Source organism: Amblyomma maculatum, chromosome 6, assembly GCF_055883805.1.
Source record: "Amblyomma maculatum isolate TAMU_Amacu chromosome 6, ASM5588380v1, whole genome shotgun sequence".
In the NCBI taxonomy this organism is placed as follows: domain Eukaryota; kingdom Metazoa; phylum Arthropoda; class Arachnida; order Ixodida; family Ixodidae; genus Amblyomma; species Amblyomma maculatum.
This window is the reverse complement of record NC_139349.1, coordinates 94,765,496-94,785,971: the sequence shown is the minus strand read 5'-3', so window position 1 is coordinate 94,785,971 and position 20,476 is coordinate 94,765,496. Positions and strand designations below refer to the sequence as shown.

General features: G+C 44.2%; 1 protein-coding gene across 1 annotated transcript in view; it reads right to left on the bottom strand.

Annotated features, from left to right (window-relative positions):
• Positions 1-1,257: 1,257 nt before the first annotated feature.
• The window catches only part of LOC146186304 (uncharacterized), a 45,475-nt gene continuing 26,256 nt past the window's right edge, over positions 1,258-20,476 (bottom strand). Inside the window, exons 6-12 of the mRNA XM_084605653.1 lie at positions 17,383-17,492; positions 16,236-16,268; positions 10,264-10,299; positions 7,268-7,427; positions 6,649-6,687; positions 6,481-6,512; positions 1,258-1,471 (exon numbers count right to left, since the gene is read on the bottom strand). Coding sequence (XP_084461779.1) covers positions 1,391-1,471; positions 6,481-6,512; positions 6,649-6,687; positions 7,268-7,427; positions 10,264-10,299; positions 16,236-16,268; positions 17,383-17,492 — 491 coding nt within the window. The 3' untranslated portion in view covers positions 1,258-1,390. The remainder of the gene's footprint in view (positions 1,472-6,480; positions 6,513-6,648; positions 6,688-7,267; positions 7,428-10,263; positions 10,300-16,235; positions 16,269-17,382; positions 17,493-20,476) is intronic.

Here is a 20,476-nt window from a genome sequence, read left to right as displayed (position 1 = left end):
GAAAGAGGAGCCGTAGTGGAGGGCTACGGAGTAATTTCAACCCCCTGGGGATCTTTAACGTGCGCTGACATCGCACAGCACACCGACGCCTCTTCGTTTCGCCTCCATCGAAACGCAGCCGCCGAGGTCGGGTTCTAACCCGGGTGCTCCGGCACAGTAGCCGGACGTCTTACCACTGCACCACCCCGGCGGGGCTGATTTATTTATAGGAAGGGAAAGGCACGGTAACTGTCTCACTTGTTTTCTGTGGACACCACAACCGCGCCGTAAGGGAAGGGAGGAAGATGGGAGTGAAAGTGGAAAGAGAGAAAGAGAAGCCGTAGTGGAGGGCTACGGAGTAATTTCGACCACCTGGGGATCTTTAACGTGCGCTGACATCGCACAGCACACGGACGCCACTTCGTTTCGCCTCCATCGAACCCCGGCGGGGCTAGCAACCGGAGCCTCGCAGGAAGAGGGGAGGAGGGTACACTCAGCGGCGAACGATGAGGGCAGGAGCCAACACCACCTAGACTACTCAAGGCCTCTCCGCTCCTCCGAGACGTCATCACACTACGACGAACGCGGAAGGTGCACGCTGCTGCGCGTTGCTGCGGACTTATTGTTTCACTAGAATTGTAGTTGTTGCCGCACGCGAAAATATTCTTTGGTGTTTTAAGCCCCGTTGTTTAATAATAATAATAATAATAATAATAATAATAATAATAAAAATAATAACAATAATAATAAAAATAATAATATAATAATAATAATAATAATAATATAATAATAATAATAATAATAATAATAATAATAATAATAATAATAATAATAATTGGTTCATAGGAAAGGAAAGGCTCAGTATCTGTCACTCTTGTTTCTGTGGACACCTGAACCGCGCCGTTAGGGAAGGGAGGAAGGTAATACATAACTTTTCAGTCGGCTGCAATATCGTAAGTAAACGTCTGTATATTCGTGCAGCGGGTTTTCTAAAGGTTAAAGTTTCAGACAACAGCACATAATCTAAATGAGTTTATGAAAAGCCAGAAGCACTGCTTTTATTGTGCCAGTGTTAGTATAACGCTACGGATGTAAACATAGCTTCAGAGTCAGCTCTATAAACGGTGGGACGTTCTTAAGTTTCTGTACTCGTTTTGGAAACAAATGTTAAGAAAGTTTCGCAATGATTTCATAGCACTCAAAACATGCAACTCTACGATCAGCAGTAGACTATTTTTGGCTATAGAATTGATTTCAGCTCAATAAATACGTAAAACGTATCGAGTATGAAAGTATTTATTAAAAAAATACTCTCGAGAAGCACTTGTAGCTGGACCAGAAAGATACGTTTAGCAGTTTGGGAGTATGCTTGGTACTGCGTCAGGTCGAAGTCGTACCAGTCAGCTTAGCTTCAATATACTCTTCCTGTCTTCGCATCCATGTATTTCTTCATGTAGGGCACGTACAAAGGCCTATAGGGACGCGGCCAGGCCTAGGATGTGAAATGAGACGTTAGAAGGATGCAATACCAGAAGGTAAAAACAACCAGCAGCCCTTCCTTTTAAGGTTCTAATGATCGCAATTTAGTTTAAGTCCGCGCGCACTAAATATCAGTAATACTGTGTTTCTAAGTCACATTCACGTAGTATAGAATAACGTTCGCACCATAGCTATGGAAACTTTCTCTTTTAAGGCGGAAGCCTTTAATGGCTCATACTGTCGTGGACAAAGTGTGTCCCGCTTTTGCGGCAGCTGTCACTTGGCGTCCCTCGGTGTGCGTTCAAGTGTGGAATTCAGATGCAGGAACGCTAGACAAAATGAGACTTCTGGAGGAAAGGCGCAGTATCAGTCGCACTTTCTCCGACAAGTGTTAGTTTGGATGGTACGCCATCGCGATCCTGTCGCGTGGCGTTCCTTGGCGCGCGTTCGAGTGTGGGATTGCAGATGTCAGGAACGCTAGACAAGATGAGATTTCTCGGGCTTTCGCCTTCCACTACTTTACTTGCTAAAGTCCCTCGCTATTTTTAAGGTAAGTATCACGTACACATAATCTCGGAGTATCTATGTAGCGTTAATGATGCAAAGAAGTTGCCGATAACAAATAGTAAAGAGGAATATTTGCCTTACCACCGATCGTTTTCCTGGTGTGAAATCAGCACGATGGATGGCTTTTATCCACTTAGCCCTTCTCACAGGGTTCGTTGGGAACGTGAAGACTCTCACTTTATCCCCACCATCACAGTTTCCGCGGCACCGCGGTACACAGCAATGTCCAGGCATTCTCAAAACGTGCACACTCGATGAAAACACTGCAGCATCAGCGCAGACCTGTCACCGCCACTGATCCAGTGCTTATTTCTAAAAACAAATCAGCAAAACTTTTGCGACACACGTTGCACAAAGGCGAAATCTCGCACTGCAGTTGGACGTACGCTGTCAAAAACAGACACGAGTTATGAACGCGTTGCGAACGAGGTATGAATGCGCGTCTGTCAAAAAAAATTACGAGGGCCTTAGCGACTAAAGCAGTGAAAGGCGAAAGCCTGAGAAGTCTGATCTTGTCTAGCGATCCTGCCATCTGCAATCCCACACTTGAACGTGCGCTAAAGAACGCTACGCGACAGCCGCCGCAAAAGCGGAACACACTTTGTCCACCACAGTATGAGCCATTGAAGGCTTTCGTCTTACCATAGGAACATGAACGTTTGAGTGTAGTGGGGTCGTCGGGCGCCCAGGGGCATGCATGCCCCAAACTCCTCTATTTTAAAAAAGTTATTACCACCACCACCATCGCACGTTCAGTAGGTCCATCTCTATTCAGTTCGAACCAGCTGCTTCGTGGCCTAAGAATTGCGCGTCTTCCTCACACTCCTCTAGCCCTGGACCCGAATTCTGACCCCACTCAAAGCTAAGTCCTTTCATTTACTGTTCAACTACTTTCTTTTGGTTACATGAACTTCCTTGTGGAATTTAACAACAATTCGACATTTCAATCTGGTCTTGAATTTTAATGTCCATCGGGTTTTTACGCTCACAACCAATGACGATGCTGACGCAGTAAGAGATTCGTCAACACGTGACATTTAACGACAGCGCGCTAAATCCTTGTTAATTCGATCGTTGAAGCGATATATAAAAAGCCGAAGCTGACGCGGTGTTTTGAAGGGTGGCGCAAGAATGTCTCAGTGGGTCGAGGCGCGCGAGTATGCGCATATGAAGCATTCTTGAAGAAAAAGGGCAGGATAAATTTAAGAAAAACAAGAAAGCAAAAAGAACACCAAATGTTCTGTTTATGTAAATCAGAAGGTTGTAAAGCATACCCACAGTGAAGCTAGGCTCAACTTTGCAGCAGGCCATTTAGCTCTGCATTGTAGGAGGCACCTGGAGCGTGTAAACATTATTTTCTACCAAATGGCTTCAGTGTCATAAATATTTTTACTTTTACACAAACGGGTTACCTTAATTTTCCTAGACCAAGTTTGCTGGCAGTATGAGGCACGCTCAAAAAAGCTGCTTTTTCCATTCACATCGTCCCATTCGAAGCTAGCGAAATGAGGGATCGTCGACTCATGAGCGCCGTCGAGAGGTCCTGAGAGCATGAAGACAGCTCCAATTTGCGCGTCCTGATACAGAGGCTAGCATCGGCAGGGTATACCTCCCATCTGCTGTGGAGCATCGCCGATAAGTTGCTGAGTGATCTACAGAACATAGTCTTTTTTTTTTATTGTTCTCGCATTCTTCCCCTGATAGAGGTTAATACTTTATTCACCTTCAGCGCAGCTCTATTTATTTTTTTTTTTTGTATATGATTGGTATGGCTTCGGATGCATGGCACCTACAAATGTACTATTAGCTCTACCTTTATTTATTGCTCTCCATAATTGAAGGAGTATAGAATAAATTTTGAGAAAAGTATTACACAATGAGCATTGTTATTGACAATCCTGACCTCCACAACTGCTGGCTTCCAGTATATTGCGTGAATAATTTACATTTCCAATAACCAACACTTGCAAAATAAAGCTGTCCGCTGTCTGGCGTCCAAGCAAGCTAAACAATGGCAACAATGATTAGAGAATTCCGGCAGAGGCCAACGTTTGTACACGAATTGCAGGGTGTTTTCCGATGTCGCAGGAGCAGATGCAATTGTTGGCCGAACAGCAAAACATAATGCAATGCTGGAAATTATAAAAAAAAGGTTCTGAAAACAAGAGGCACACTCTTATATCAGATGCATTTAATGCAACCACAGTGGTCAATGGCAGGAGTTTATTGACCTTTTTCTTGGATCCGACCAGCTAAATTCTCGGAAAACAGTATCCACACCTTTCCCAAGCACTAATCTGGTGACAACTGGTTTTGTCGCTCCACCTGTAGCACTGAATTACAACCGTCTATGAATCAGGTCCACTTCTGGCGCTGCCGTCTATAAATACTTGAAAAATTCCTGAAAGAATGTTTCTTTCACCAGAGAAACGTATTACAGCAAGTGCACTTGTATACATACAACTGCCAGCCCGCATGAAAACTTGTGTGCGATACTCAGCTTCAGATTTCTGAAAAAAACTTCCGCAGAGAAGTCGTTTCTACATCGCATATTCAGCTGTGATCATTAAACCTTAGTGTGCGGAAAAGAGTCTTTCATGGCGAAGTATAGAGAGTTTAATTTTAACTTTTGCAAATGGACATTTAAGAAAACACTACATACTATGCGCCATTTCAATCATAGGTTATGCGATGTTTATGTGTGGTATCCCTACGGGTTATGCAAAAGTCCTGAATTCTTTGAAGGACTGGCAGCCCAAACCACCTCAAACATTTTTTATTTAAATACTGATCAATATACAGCCATGCAACGGTTATATTCTTATTCAGCCATTTTGAGCAACTGTTCAAGAATAGGTATGCTATAAAATTACGCTTGTCACGCCACCGTTGGGGCATTCCAGGCAGAAGCATCAGGTTCAAGAGAAGAAAAAGGAACCTCAGTGCAAGCTACATAATATAACTAACGAATAATGCCCCTCACCGGGCCTTTAAGGAAAATAAATGAAATGAAATGACTATTTCTTAGGGCAAATATTATTCCGTGAGCATGAGTTATAGTTGCAAAAAAGCCAAACCTTCAGAAACCAGAAACGGTTCGGGCGAATGCTACTGGCTACTCCTACTGGCAATATTATGTGGCAAACTATGGATCCCCTCAACGAATCCCCTAGGCTCCTTTACCTTTATACAAAGCAAAGATATAGGCTTAAAACAAAAACCGCCAACTTGTTTGCAAACTGGTGGGCATGACTATCCGCGCCCAAATTTCTCTTTGTTCATTGTGCAGGACACGGGCATGAGACAAAGAAACCAATTGAAAACATCATTTTGGAGCTAAAGTTCCGCTCACAGCACCAAGCACATAGAATAAGAAACTAAAGGTAAACCTTTCACGTGTATAGCTCTGCATAAAGGAGCTGCACATATATAAAATAGCAAATGAAATGGAAATCGACGAATTGGAACTAAATGAAGAGTCACTGACAATACCTAAACAGATTGGTAAGCTTGTCTGAAAAAACTACTACCGATATTGTCATCGATATACGCCATAGATCACCGGCTGCAATCCAATTGATATCACTGGCTGTCTTCACCGACGCAGAATGCCCAACGGGGTCACTCAGAAGCACTCAATTGTTACAAAATAAAAAAAATAAATAAAATTATTAAATAAATAAATAAAAACAAAACAAAATAAACAAAAAGCATCAATTCGTCCATTGCTGTTTTCGTGATGCGCATAACGCCCGTCGTGGTTAGGAGCTTCTCGGTGCCAAAACGGCGCCAGCAGAACCAAAAACGTGAGGCTTGTTGTGTTTGTAAACACAAAAGGAGCGAAATAATTCCTTAGAGTAATGACGAGTCTGTAGCTTTCCGGAAAAGCGATGTGAATGATATTACTAAAGATGATAAGTAGAACTGTTTCAAGGCAAACTAAAGGTTGCTCAACATTACCATAACCACACTAAGAGCACGAAAGTTTTGGGCTCTAGTTATTACTAGGCGATTAACTGTTTTGATTTATTGCTAAAGGCCACACATAAGCGTTGCATGTTTTCACCACGAATCTCTGCGGCATGACAAAAACCGAGTGGAATAGCACGACTCAATTTAGTCCTCGTTTGCATATTAGTGAATGGTGTTTCTTGAAACGTAACACAACATAAGCTATTATGCGTTAAATCTTTCAATAGATATGCCACTGTACGACGGCGTGGCAAAGGTGGTGGGGTAGCCATCTCTGCGGTATACGGAAAACTGAGAGAAGTAGCACGACATACTCCGCTCGTTCTTGTTTTGTATCAGTCACTGGCTTCAGCTGAAACAAGTGAAAATAAGCCTTCATGCGGTCAAATTTTTGAAATGACGCTAAATATGGCTACGCGTAAAATTTGGCGGCGTAGTAATTTGCGCATATAGGAAATAGAAGTAAGTAGTTTCCTGACTTACTATGTGTTCCTCGTATTCATCATCACGGTCGGCTGAAACAAAAGAAGAAAATAAGCCTTCATGTGCTAAAATTTTTCATATGGCAGTATTGAACGGCTGCGTGGCAAAGATGCCGGTGTAGGAATCTTCACAGTATAAAAAATAGCAGAGAGGCGTTGCACTACTTACTATCCTCGGTGTTGTTTTCGCCAGAGTCACTGGTATCATCTAAAATAAAAGAGTGCATAAAGATTTCATGTGTTAAAACTTTTCATATCACGTCACTGTATGGCTGCCTAGCCAAAGTGGTGGTACAGTCATATTCACAAAAAGACTTGAGTTGCCTGAATTGGTTTTCTCATTCCTCGATCTTTAGTAGCGAGGCTAAGTGACTCGGTGGACAAATGGGAAATGTTTCAGTTTCAGAAATCTGTCAGGAATCAGCAAGGAAAAAGCAATTCCTTTCGATATGTAGCTGCTCCTGATTAAAAATCAAAGTATTATGGGCATTTTAATGGACGTAGGAGCTTCTCAAGAAATCATGGTGGGAACATTGTCGCCACGTCGAAATAGACAATAACTATTTTCGCAACTCATAGCTGAGGTGATGTCAACTGCGCTTAAAATGCACCATTTTATCCTTAAATTGCGCGATGCACAAATGTCCCACAACTTTCAGTCACCTGCCACGATATTAGCATCGTTTACGGGGAGGTTAACAATTTCATATTTTAAAACTGTAGAATACACCACCAGACAGCGGGTAATGTACAGCATAATTCCCAAGAAGCCTATTTATAATACTCACTTGATACACGCTCAAGTATACGCTCCACTTCTTTCATAATGTCATCCTGGGTGCTTGTTTCTAAAGTGTGGGCCGAGTGCAGAACGTTGTCGGCCATACGTACTATATATGCCTCCCTTTGGTCTTTTGTAAAGTGTCGCCAAAAGTGGGCGTACAAACACTGCAAGAAGCGTGAACGAAGAGGACGATAAATCTCGGAGCGACAAAATGTTAAAAAAATGTATTGAAGAAGAATGATAGCCCAAATAAGAAGATAAGGTTACAGATGCAGATTCAAAAGGGCTGTGTGTGTGTGTGTGTGTGTGTGTGTGTGTGTGTGTGTGTGTGTGTGTGTGTGTGTGTGTGTGTGTGTGTGTGTGTGTGTGTGTGTGTGTGTGTGTGTGTGTGTGTGTGTGTGTGTGTGTGTGTGTGTGTGTGTGTGTGTGTGTGTGTGTGTGTGTGTGTGTGTGTGTGTGTGTGTGTGTGTGTGTGTGTGTGTGTGTGTGTGTGTGTGTGTGTGTGTGTGTGTGTGTGTGTGTGTGTGTGTGTGTGTGTGTGTGTGTGTGTGTGTGTGTGTGTGTGTGTGTGTGTGTGTGTGTGTGTGTGTGTGTGTGTGTGTGTGTGTGTGTGTGTGTGTGTGTGTGTGTGTGTGTGTGTGTGTGTGTGTGTGTGTGTGTGTGTGTGTGTGTGTGTGTGTGTGTGTGTGTGTGTGTGTGTGTGTGTGTGTGTGTGTGTGTGTGTGTGTGTGTGTGTGTGTGTGTGTGTGTGTGTGTGTGTGTGTGTGTGTGTGTGTGTGTGTGTGTGTGTGTGTGTGTGTGTGTGTGTGTGTGTGTGTGTGTGTGTGTGTGTGTGTGTGTGTGTGTGTGTGTGTGTGTGTGTGTGTGTGTGTGTGTGTGTGTGTGTGTGTGTGTGTGTGTGTGTGTGTGTGTGTGTGTGTGTGTGTGTGTGTGTGTGTGTGTGTGTGTGTGTGTGTGTGTGTGTGTGTGTGTGTGTGTGTGTGTGTGTGTGTGTGTGTGTGTGTGTGTGTGTGTGTGTGTGTGTGTGTGTGTGTGTGTGTGTGTGTGTGTGTGTGTGTGTGTGTGTGTGTGTGTGTGTGTGTGTGTGTGTGTGTGTGTGTGTGTGTGTGTGTGTGTGTGTGTGTGTGTGTGTGTGTGTGTGTGTGTGTGTGTGTGTGTGTGTGTGTGTGTGTGTGTGTGTGTGTGTGTGTGTGTGTGTGTGTGTGTGTGTGTGTGTGTGTGTGTGTGTGTGTGTGTGTGTGTGTGTGTGTGTGTGTGTGTGTGTGTGTGTGTGTGTGTGTGTGTGTGTGTGTGTGTGTGTGTGTGTGTGTGTGTGTGTGTGTGTGTGTGTGTGTGTGTGTGTGTGTGTGTGTGTGTGTGTGTGTGTGTGTGTGTGTGTGTGTGTGTGTGTGTGTGTGTGTGTGTGTGTGTGTGTGTGTGTGTGTGTGTGTGTGTGTGTGTGTGTGTGTGTGTGTGTGTGTGTGTGTGTGTGTGTGTGTGTGTGTGTGTGTGTGTGTGTGTGTGTGTGTGTGTGTGTGTGTGTGTGTGTGTGTGTGTGTGTGTGTGTGTGTGTGTGTGTGTGTGTGTGTGTGTGTGTGTGTGTGTGTGTGTGTGTGTGTGTGTGTGTGTGTGTGTGTGTGTGTGTGTGTGTGTGTGTGTGTGTGTGTGTGTGTGTGTGTGTGTGTGTGTGTGTGTGTGTGTGTGTGTGTGTGTGTGTGTGTGTGTGTGTGTGTGTGTGTGTGTGTGTGTGTGTGTGTGTGTGTGTGTGTGTGTGTGTGTGTGTGTGTGTGTGTGTGTGTGTGTGTGTGTGTGTGTGTGTGTGTGTGTGTGTGTGTGTGTGTGTGTGTGTGTGTGTGTGTGTGTGTGTGTGTGTGTGTGTGTGTGTGTGTGTGTGTGTGTGTGTGTGTGTGTGTGTGTGTGTGTGTGTGTGTGTGTGTGTGTGTGTGTGTGTGTGTGTGTGTGTGTGTGTGTGTGTGTGTGTGTGTGTGTGTGTGTGTGTGTGTGTGTGTGTGTGTGTGTGTGTGTGTGTGTGTGTGTGTGTGTGTGTGTGTGTGTGTGTGTGTGTGTGTGTGTGTGTGTGTGTGTGTGTGTGTGTGTGTGTGTGTGTGTGTGTGTGTGTGTGTGTGTGTGTGTGTGTGTGTGTGTGTGTGTGTGTGTGTGTGTGTGTGTGTGTGTGTGTGTGTGTGTGTGTGTGTGTGTGTGTGTGTGTGTGTGTGTGTGTGTGTGTGTGTGTGTGTGTGTGTGTGTGTGTGTGTGTGTGTGTGTGTGTGTGTGTGTGTGTGTGTGTGTGTGTGTGTGTGTGTGTGTGTGTGTGTGTGTGTGTGTGTGTGTGTGTGTGTGTGTGTGTGTGTGTGTGTGTGTGTGTGTGTGTGTGTGTGTGTGTGTGTGTGTGTGTGTGTGTGTGTGTGTGTGTGTGTGTGTGTGTGTGTGTGTGTGTGTGTGTGTGTGTGTGTGTGTGTGTGTGTGTGTGTGTGTGTGTGTGTGTGTGTGTGTGTGTGTGTGTGTGTGTGTGTGTGTGTGTGTGTGTGTGTGTGTGTGTGTGTGTGTGTGTGTGTGTGTGTGTGTTTATGCAAGTTTATTTGGAAGCTTTCACATTAAAACTCCGCAGCATTGCCCTGCAAGGTGAGAACTTTAATTTCAGCGAAAGAAGCCACCTGTTACAATAGTGAGCCAAAAAGACATGATGTTTATGCATCTTGCGCACAAAGCGAAACAACTATACTGTTGTTCTTTCAGGGCAGGCCACATCTATAGTTCTGATCTAAAATTCCAGATTCTGTGCCTTATGTAGGTCGTATATTAAGGGCATATAGGCTCTTTATGTGCTAATCGTGATGCCTGTAAACTCCTAGTGCTGAAATAAAGCAACACGTGTGTTGCAAGCAGCCACCTCGCTATTTATCATTTATATCCCGGTTTCAATGCTAATAGCTGAATGTTCCTAAAATGTTTCTACAACTATACAGCTGCTAGCTACTGAAGGCCAGAAAGTCCACGGAGGGCATTCCGTTGCATCCTTACTGGAAATGCGATGTTGACTCGTTCCAGGTACACGGTCTGAAAAAGAAATTTGGTGGTGAGCCTTTATTACGGATGCCACAATTTGCGCCACGAAGCCTCAATGTTTAAAAAGCACTCAATGTGCCGCCAATAGCATTGCAATGGAGCTTCAGTGTATTTACCTCTTGTGCCCCTTAGGATTCGATCTAGAAAATATGCAGGCACGCAACCCCGTTAGCCATGTTACAGCACCGCTCAAGCCGGCTCTGAAGCGCTCCGCGGGGATTGCTAGTATGCATGCTCAGAGGTCTTTATCACTTCACCCATATTAAAATCTACGCTGACGCTTGAGAAAAACATCGAGTGTATGAGCTCATTGGGCGGCTAGAAATGCTTTCTTGCGTTTTTAGCTCCTCTAATTGAAAGGGCCTAGTATCGGAAATTACCTTTAGGGACGGTATCTCTTGAAAAGAAGCCAGCCAATTCTTGAGCAGGTCATGTTATTCGCAAAAATTTCGAAGGCAACCAATGAGATCTATTAAGCCCGTAGGCGTGAGTTTACATTATTCAGCATGCTAGGTGTTTTTGTTACCGTCTATGCAAAGAAATGACAGGAAGTTTTCTTTTTTTTTTTTTTGCTCTCAATCACTTTGAATCATTTATTGTGCCAGCGCACCGGGATGACCGAGTTTCCTCTCCTTGGTGCGCTGGGATTGACAAATGTGGCACTAGGCGCCGATCGAAAGTGTTCTTGCGTGTAAGCCGAGTAGATGCTACCCAAGTGCATCAAGCCCGCCGCGGTGATGTAGTGTTTATGGTTCTCGACTACCGTGTCTAAGGATGCTAGATCGAAGCCAGAACGCCGCGGCCGCTTTTCAATGAAGGCGAAAAGCAAGGTGACCGTGTGCTGTGCGGTCTCAGTGCATGTTAAAGAACCCAGTTGATCGAAACTTACGCAACTCTCCACTACGGCTTCTCTCATAGGCTGAGGCCTCTTTCGGATGTTAAAACCCATAAACCAAACCAAAAACATCAACGCAGCTGCAGCGTCTCCTTCCTCCCTTTCTCCCTGGGCATAGCTCTCGACCTGTCACCCTCTCTACGCTCCCTGTTCTGCCTTTCCTCGCCCACAGCTTATTTCCATCGCCTAGGAGTATAGGTATCTCACTTAGGGTGCCTTGATGGCAGCGCCATAGTCCAGGTTGGTGACAGCCTTTGCGAAACCTCGCGCCGCCCGGCCGCTATATTGGCACAAGCAAGCTGCAGTGGTGCGTAATTTGCGGCCTTTATGCGCATTATATGTCCACAATCCCGTAAATACGTTAGATAGTGACGTTCACTTGTTAGCTTGGGCGCAGGAAGATGAACAGCTTTTGCGTCCTTTGTACACCGGATTGACGCAAAAGGGGCTCATAGTTTACGGCTTCTCTCAAGACCGTTGTGTAAAAAACGATAGGAGGGCCCTATGAAAAGGATCCCTGAATGCGACCGACAAACAGGAAAAGTGTGAAGAAAAAACATGTTTCCATTCTGCTCCTTGTTACTAATGTATTTCTGTAGATTGTGAACAAGGGTGCGATTGAATTTCCTCTAAAATATACACTGTTTTGGCACTTGCTCTTTAACAGCCTCTCGCCGTATGGCACGTTCTGTCGTTTGCGTATTCTTGTGTTGTACGTAGTCACACTGCTCAGAACTTTCGTGGGCTGATAACCGAAGGACCTGGGCCTTAAGGCATGTGAAAACTACGCAGACTATTTTTACTTGTCATTGTTTTGGTAGCCTTTCACCTTCACGTTCATAAGTGTTGCATTGCCACTTGGTTATAGCAATTTCATTACGCACAAAAGGGCCGCTCGTGACAGGAAGAAGAGGACGAAAGCAAACTTCAAGCTATGGCGTCGAATTATTTGCGAGAAAGTGTCTGGTTGCTGGAAAACCACGAGAATAGTTTCTTACAATGTGCCATTAAAACTGCCTTGTGAAAAGCCAGATACTGGCCATCCGAGGCTATGTGTAAATGACCGATTTGAGGGCATGCAAATTAAATACAGCGTCCATCTTGTGTGGCACTAATTAATTAGTATTTAATTTTCAACCATATTTCTGTGGTATGAGAATCTTGGGACGACGTAAGCAAAAACAGCTCCTACGCTCTGGTGCCCAACAAATGGTTTCAGGCTGCTTCAGGGATACTTAAATAGTTCTTTAAATGTTGGTAGAGGAATTCTTTGACACTTTTCGATAATACTGCTGGCCCACTTTCGGCTGTATCGCATGAATAAGCGCACCTGTTTAGGCCAATGAAAGTGCTGTTGTCCTAGAAATGCTGATCCTTTTACGGTTCTACGGGGAATGATGAGTTGCGGGTCTGCACGCTTAATGCGTGATACGTGTCACGCCCTCTCTTGCGAACAACTACTCGTTTCGTCGTCCTCTTATTCCCCTTGTACTGTCCTCCGATCAACCCGCTGATCAATCAATGTCAGGTAACGTTACCAGGGAACTATGAACTCGAAAAGGCACACTCACTTCTAGGCTACGTGACTTCATATGGTCGACACCGCTGACGTCACCGGACAATTTTCCCCGACATAGTGTACTAAACATCTTGCGTTAAAATCATTCTAGTACTACCTATGGGTATAGCCCGCTCTAAATAACCTCCAAATGACATTAGTGCGCCTCATCGGGAGCGCCATCCGTGGAAAATAAAACTAGAATTTTTCCTTGAACACAAAACACGCTGACATAGTGGTAACGGGACCACGCGGCGCGTCGTTTTGAAGGCGCTCACTGATTTCACCGCCAGATTTTCTTTGCCGCCACCGATCTGATGAGACATGATCTTTTAGTGTCACCGTGTAATAAAAATCAGCTGTGGTTTAGCTCTGGTTAAACCTAGATCAACGTTTTGACTGCTACATCCTTACCCTATCACGGCCTATCAGTGTAAGGAGCTACATTATTGGGGACACTTAAGCTCAGCGTTCAAGGGTATGACATGAAAGTCTAAGCTACCAGCCCACATATAGAGTCCCGCTTTAACCAAGCCGTACGGACGTGCCTGCGTGTCCTAGGGGTAATGTGAATGCAAAGGGTTCTGGAGGCTGATTCTGACATCACCCTCCGGTATGAAAGGAGAGACCAGAGTTAGCAGCTCCTACCCGTGGCATATGGGTAACGGGAATTCAAATGCCATGGCAGGCTGATTTTAATGTCAGCCTTCCACATGAAAGAAGAGGCCCGAGTTGGCGCTCTTTCAGGCTCCCATCGACAGTGACGCTGATTGCTCGAGCTCGCTGCCATCGTGAAGCTTCCGCTTCAAAATAAAATGTCTGATGTCGTAAGCGCTGGCTTTGGCGTCATCGACAGTTGGAAAACTTACAGATTCTGAAAACCTTAAACGTGCCCCTGGCAGGTGGTGATTTCGAAAAGGACCGAGAAAACACCAGGCAGGACTAACTTTTTAGTAAAGAAATTATTTTGTTAAACCTATACTTGTCTAATATTTGCATTATACTTAAAGCGCCATGCCCACTTCGTTGCAGGCGACACGCCGGAGCGTCCAAAAGTTGCATTAAACAGTGTCTCTGCGCAAGTTAGTTACCACCTCGGGGCAGTTTTCTGCCCAAGTAGTGCTGTCTCAGTAACAATGTCGTGCCCTGCTGACCTCTTTGATTGCTGCCGCATAGAATGTACCCGCCATATGGTTTCCGCTTTAACGCCCATGTAGCATGCATCTCTTGTCGGCTGGGATACCGTATTGCAACATTGCAGATCGACGGCGGAGTACCCTACACCTTTTACTACAATAAAGTCAGTCGCATTCATCATCTCCAATCATGACATTGTTTCTGTTAACATATGGCTTCTGCAGACTACAATCCTATTCGATGTATGCTATCGCGCTTCAGACAGCGAAATTGAATTTCTTAGTCACCTGTACTCGGTAATACAGGGTCTAAACAATGCTTTCCCCTGGCCATTTACTTACTAAGCGACGACATTACAGCTTTAGAGCTTAATCGGTTTGCTTATTCACACATACTGACAATTGAGAAGGTTTTTTTATTAGGTTTTTACATTCACCTTCACGCACAGTTTCGGGGCTCCATTTTGCCTAAAATATTTGCCTTTTTGCTCCGAGCTCTGAATGGAGAACGCTATTATCGTGCACTGCTGGCTTCAGCAATCACTGTACATTGTTCTACATTTCTTCCTCGCCCATCAATACTCCCAAACCATGCATAATTGTTTTTACGAAAAAAAAAAAAAAAGACTTTTCATTCTGTTTGACAAGATCTTCCAAACTTCACCATATACGCTTTCGAGAGAAGGGTTCGTAAAATTGGCTCATTTTCAAGCACAGTATATTTTTACTCATAATTACACATATACCTATCATGTGCATTCGAAGTGTGGCCAGGAAGCCCAAGCTTTCTTAAATTCTCAGAAACGTTTAAAATGAAACAAACTGCTCTTACATCAAGGAAAGCTCTTGACAAGTGCATTGAAGTGGGAAAAGCATTTGTGGTGCTTCACGGACACGTGAGAGATTCCTCACACTAAAAACGCTGTAATATCCCCCTGAACGTCATGCCATCATTCTACCATAAAAGTTTTCTACAAAACTAAGGTGTCACTGAAGAATTCTCCGATTTGTAGCTCTTTTACTAGCAATGACTCCTCCAAAGTTCCATCACGCTCACGAGGTTGACATTTTCGCTGGTTTGCGTCTTACGATAACTTCTTATGGAATAGCAAACCAATCTGATAAGCCAAGCTTGTCAAGTGTCCTTGGACCGGGTGATATTAATTAAGATACTGAAAGGCACCAAGGATGCCTCGAGACACATAATGAAAATAATCCCTGAGCACTCTATTGCTACAGCCCCCCCCCCCCCCCCAATTCCAGACAACTAAAATCAGATTTGAGTAGTATCAGTTTTCAAAGAAATCAACATCAATATTGTGATAGCTATCATTCAATTGCAGCAACATCCACAGCATGCAAACTACCAAGGCAACAATATGTATTGACAAGTCGCAACACATCCTGATTCGAAATCCTTCGGTTTTTGCCAACCACCATGGTTTTCGGTGCGGCTCCTGATGTGAAAACCAACGTTTTTTGCTCGCTACCAATCGCAACCTTAACTACCTCTTAGACTGACGTCATCTGGCTCGTTTTTTGAAACGCTTTTAGTAGTGTGCCTAATAAGGGTGGCTTAAACAAATTTTGCAGAATTTTGATTTCACTCTCTACAACATGAGCGTCCTGTTTCCAAAAGAGTATTTATCAGTTTGTTAACAATAACAACTACTCTCCTACAACTATATATAGTTTTATCTAGTGTCCCCCGCTGGGCTTGGCTCTTGGGCAACTTGTGTTCGTCATTATAAAATGATGTTCCAGTCGGCATTTTCTTCGACCATTCGTGGTTTCGCAGATGCCTCCATACTGTGCGATGGTATCTAATGTTCTGTGATCACAATGCTCGCATATTGTTTCAAATTAAGAAACGGTTTGAACAAAAGTTATTATAAAATTATCAGTTTTGCGCGCACAGAACGCTGCATTTGTAGCTGGCTAACTCTAGACGGCGCGAAGAACGTGAATTGAATGGCAGCGAACTTCCTCCCGTAAAACTTCGCGTCATATGTTCTCGGGCCACCTTTCAGCTTCCTGTCTCTATTAAGCTATGCGAGCAGTAACGTAGACGGGTGTTTTTAGAAATACACCATGTCCGGGCAGAAAGAGCAGCCTTCACCAGTCATCATTAAACGGTATGATGAATTGCGTTCAAGCTTTTTATAGAAATCCTTATGCTGGGACAAAAATCACCATGGTCGACTGATTTTCCCGCTATGAATGTATAATAATCTAGATGCTCCTGTAGGCACTTGTGCTCGCATTAACATTTCTCCTTTCCCAGCTGTACTCCCACTTGGGTGCACTTCGAGTTTGCTTATTGGCAAGAAAAACTTACGTTGTTGTCGTTAGGGTTCTCGGGTTCCTTGCACTGAAAGAAAAGAAATTGTTGATTGATCGCCGACAGCTTCATTTAACAGGTCTTGAAGACGCATATTTTACTGTCTGCACCCTGCTGTTTTTGTCTTATTATTGTACATTTAGCTACTACTACAGGGAAAAGAGGGTGAAGAGCTCTAGTTTTAAAGCGACACTTCAAATGCAGATGTATTCTTGATACGTGGCACAGTCGGTGTACTTTACGTCGATTTTTCTAATAACAGTGAAAAAAATGTTTTCCAAAAAATGCCGAAATATTGTTTTATTTTTCATTCATTTGTTGTGCATTCTTTTGTGTCCGCTCGCGTTTTTATAAGCACAAATTGACTGGGAAACAAAAATGAATGAAATAGGCACTTCATTTAAGGCCACACATGGTGTCATCGCGGTGTAGGTCTTATTCAATTTTGGTGAGTGGTATTCAGAAAGCACTAACAGTCTATTCGATAAATAGTTTTCTTTCCGAACTCCGCATTCAAATCTCGAGTCTGTATGCTTCCCATAACTCACGGCTCCCCTCAAGAAATTTTTAAAATGTTTTTCTTTCAAACTAAAAATATGTTTGCTCGCTTTTACCAACAAACACAAAAATTAGAAATATTCGACGGATAAATTATTTTTGCTGGAAAAAGAGTATTACCAGTTTGGGCCAATTCCCTTGACCAAACTCCTATTTTCGTCCTCATATTGTTACGGACGAGGAAGGAAGACGAAGCGAGCAGTGGCGCGGGCAGGAGCGCTCGCGCTAAGCCCACTGACATTTTCATTAAACATCATCTCACTGTCATCTAACATCTTCTTTCTGTCCTCTGTTCTCCTGTTGTCATCGGCTTGCCGCTTCGTAACAATATAGTCATAATCTTGCAGTAATTGACTTATCTGCGCGGCGTTTCCGCTGTCTACGAGCCTTTAGGATTAACCGTCATTGGGATTTTCTCTTAGGAATCAAGTTAAAACGCTTTGATTAAATATTTCAAGAAAATTTATATTCTGAGCGTTAAAAAACGAAAAGACTAACCTTTGGACACACATAATGTTTTAAGGAAAATAATTTATCGTCGACATTATACTGATATTCCTCAAACACCTGCTGTGAGAACACTCACCTGCTCTGGGCACTCGCTGAGGGAGATGTCAACCGCTGACCTTTGGATTACTATTGATTCAGGATCGAACGAGCTGTTTAAAGCATTGCGCACATCTCTTTCGAGGTATTCTTGAAACAAAAAAAGAAATGAATGTTCAGTGTCTCACTGTTATTCCTGCTTTCTTCCCTTGACGCTGCAAAATTTAACCTTTTACACGCTTTCTCGGCCCGTGCTAATTGTGATTGCTGAGTGAAAGTCCTCGTTCTTGTCTGGAATAAGTTTAAATGTTTCACGTTTTCTTATCGAATGCAATACATTAAAAAAGCGGGTATTCAGTACATTGCTACAGCAGGTGGTCCCAAATCAAAATTTTCAGGGGGCCCTCCTAAAGCAATGTGCCTAATACAAATACACAGCAACACAATTAAAAATTCAAAAATATAGCCCAACAGCTTGGTTATAACTGCTAACAAAAATTTTAAGGCCACATTGTAAACCCCGAACTATGGAATCAATGCGCGAAAGCAGTGAGTACCATAACGTTACTGTAGAAAACAAAAGGGTTTGCTTACAATAACTTTGAGAAGCAGCAAATTGTCGTCCTGGGAAAATGTAGCAAGAAGACATTCTAAAGTAAGATGGGGGAATTACAGTGATTGAAATGCCTTCCATACGCGCGCGGTGGATGAGCGAAACAAATTGCAACTGAAGCGGGCTGAGTAAAGGAAGGCTATTGGGATTTTAATACGAGTGGACAGCTGTGCTAGTGAATAGGGCAAGTAAGCAATCAAAGTGCACTATTTTTTTTTTAATGGCGGATGCTTGAGATATTAGTAACACGTCCACCCACGAAATGATATACATTAGGTAGCTGTGAATAGAAGAAACATAATAGGGACAAAGAACATGTTGTGGAGAGTATCTTACGCAACCGTGTGCCTAAAGCGACTTTCTCCATAATTATTCATAGTATAAGGCATATCTCAGATGTTAGAGTATTATGGTGTCACAATGGACAGCACAATTAAAAATCGATCTGAGGTAGCTGACATAACAATGTGGAGTAACAGCAATCTGTTTACTACGATGCGAATAAAAGACCACAAAATGTGGTTTTGAGGAATAATTCAGGCGATTATTTCGATCTCAACCATGTGTAATTTCACGGTCAATATTCAAGGTTGATATTAGGTCATATATGTTTCGGTCGCGACTGTATAGGGTGTTATTATCAAACAAAGTGCGAGTAAATTTTCAAAATTAAAGTAGAATTTTTATGGCGTACTGAGAAAAGAAGCGGCCCACGATTGAACCCTATGGCATAACCTGGTTAATAAACACTGGCTGAGTTACACTTTCCCCTAACGTGAACAATTCAATTCGCTCAGTAAGGTAACTGCGTATAAAGGTTATAGTCGGACTGCAGATTCCTGAAGATTTCGCTTTAGAGACAGAATGCGAGAGTTAATTGCAAAGAAAGCTTTCATGATATAATAAAAACCGCGCCTCGCTCGAGTCCTCCATCAGTAGAGTTATAGCATCAGTTATTCCTGGTAGCGTATGGATCAACAGAATTGTTGGGAAGAGATCAACACTGGCGGGCTGTTAAGGAAAATAACAAGGAGATGCTAACTAGCAGAATAAGATTGGGATGGAATGCATTTGGCAAGTACTCACAGATTATGACTAGCAGCTTACCGGTATCGCTCAAGAGGAAATTAATAACAGTTGCATCGTACCTCACTTCACTTATGGGGCTGAAACGTGGAGTAACGAAAAGAGCTCTACTTAAATGAAGGGCATCGCAGAGAACTTTGGAACGAGAAATGATAGGTGTGATGTCAGGAAATAGGAAGCGTACAGGGTGTGTCAGAACAATGACTCGAGTTAGTCAAATTTTATTGGAAATGAAGAAGAAGAAATAGGCATGGGCAAGGCATGTAGTGCGAAGAGAGGACAACCGATGGTTGAAAACGGTAACAAATTAGAAGCCAAAGGAAGGAAAGCGTAGCAGAGGCGTCAGAACTTCACGTGAGTGGATGAGGTTCTGAAGCTGACAGGGGTCAAGTGAATGCAGCGAGCACAATAATGGCTTAATTGGAAGATTATGAGCGAGGCTTTCGCCCTTCTGTGGCTACAGTCCAGCTGATGATGATGACATAAGAAAGGAAAAGCGTAGTATCGATCACATTTCTAGATGGACATCTATATATTTAAATGCTGAATTGGTTCATAGGAAAGGAGTCGAACTTGCCACAGTTCTCTGCGGACACCTGAAACCCTTTCTTTCTCTTCACTTTCACTCCCACTTCCCTCCCTTCTCTTACGGCGTGAGTCAGGTGCCCGCAGAAAACACGTGACTGATACTGCGTCATTCGTTTCCTGTAAACCATTACCACACGTGAACTGCACGTAAAGAAGGGGTTTGCGGGTAAAGGCCGACCGTTGCGGAAAAATTAGTACTCTAGTTCACTATACGACAAGCCGAGGGAAAATCATAATTTGCACCCACTCGGCCTGCCTGCAGATGAAGAGAACCACCGCCGCCGTACACAGGCTCACTGCTCGAGATCAGGGCATCTCCCAGCAAGCAGCATTACGGCTGTACAACTCCGCGGCTCTGGGGGCAATACTCTACGCGCTACCGCTCGTCACACTGCGCAAACCATGCTGGAAGAAGCTAGAGGTCGAGCATCGCAAGGCGCTCCGCATTTGCCTCGGCCTACCTCAGAGCTCTCAATGCGCAGCTACTTTGGCCGAGGCAGGTGCGTGGCCTTTACAACTTCAGGCCACGCAGCGGGCGCTCCGACACATCGATCGCCTACAGCGCGCAAAGGACGGCGGCCCGCTATTAGATCGGTTGCGACATCATCGCCACTCGCGCATGGGAGCGGCGCTGCTCGAGTACGAGCAGCTCACCAATGCAACGGCCCCCTACGACCTCTTCTCGCCCTGGCCCGCTGCTACGGAGGTTCAGCGAGAGATTGTCGGAATCGCGGGGAAACGCACCACACCGCCCTGTGCAGTGCAGCAGCTGACCAGAGCCGTCATCTACGAGGAACTCCAACACCACCTCCTCGTTTACACCGACGGCTCCGTGGCCAGAGACAGT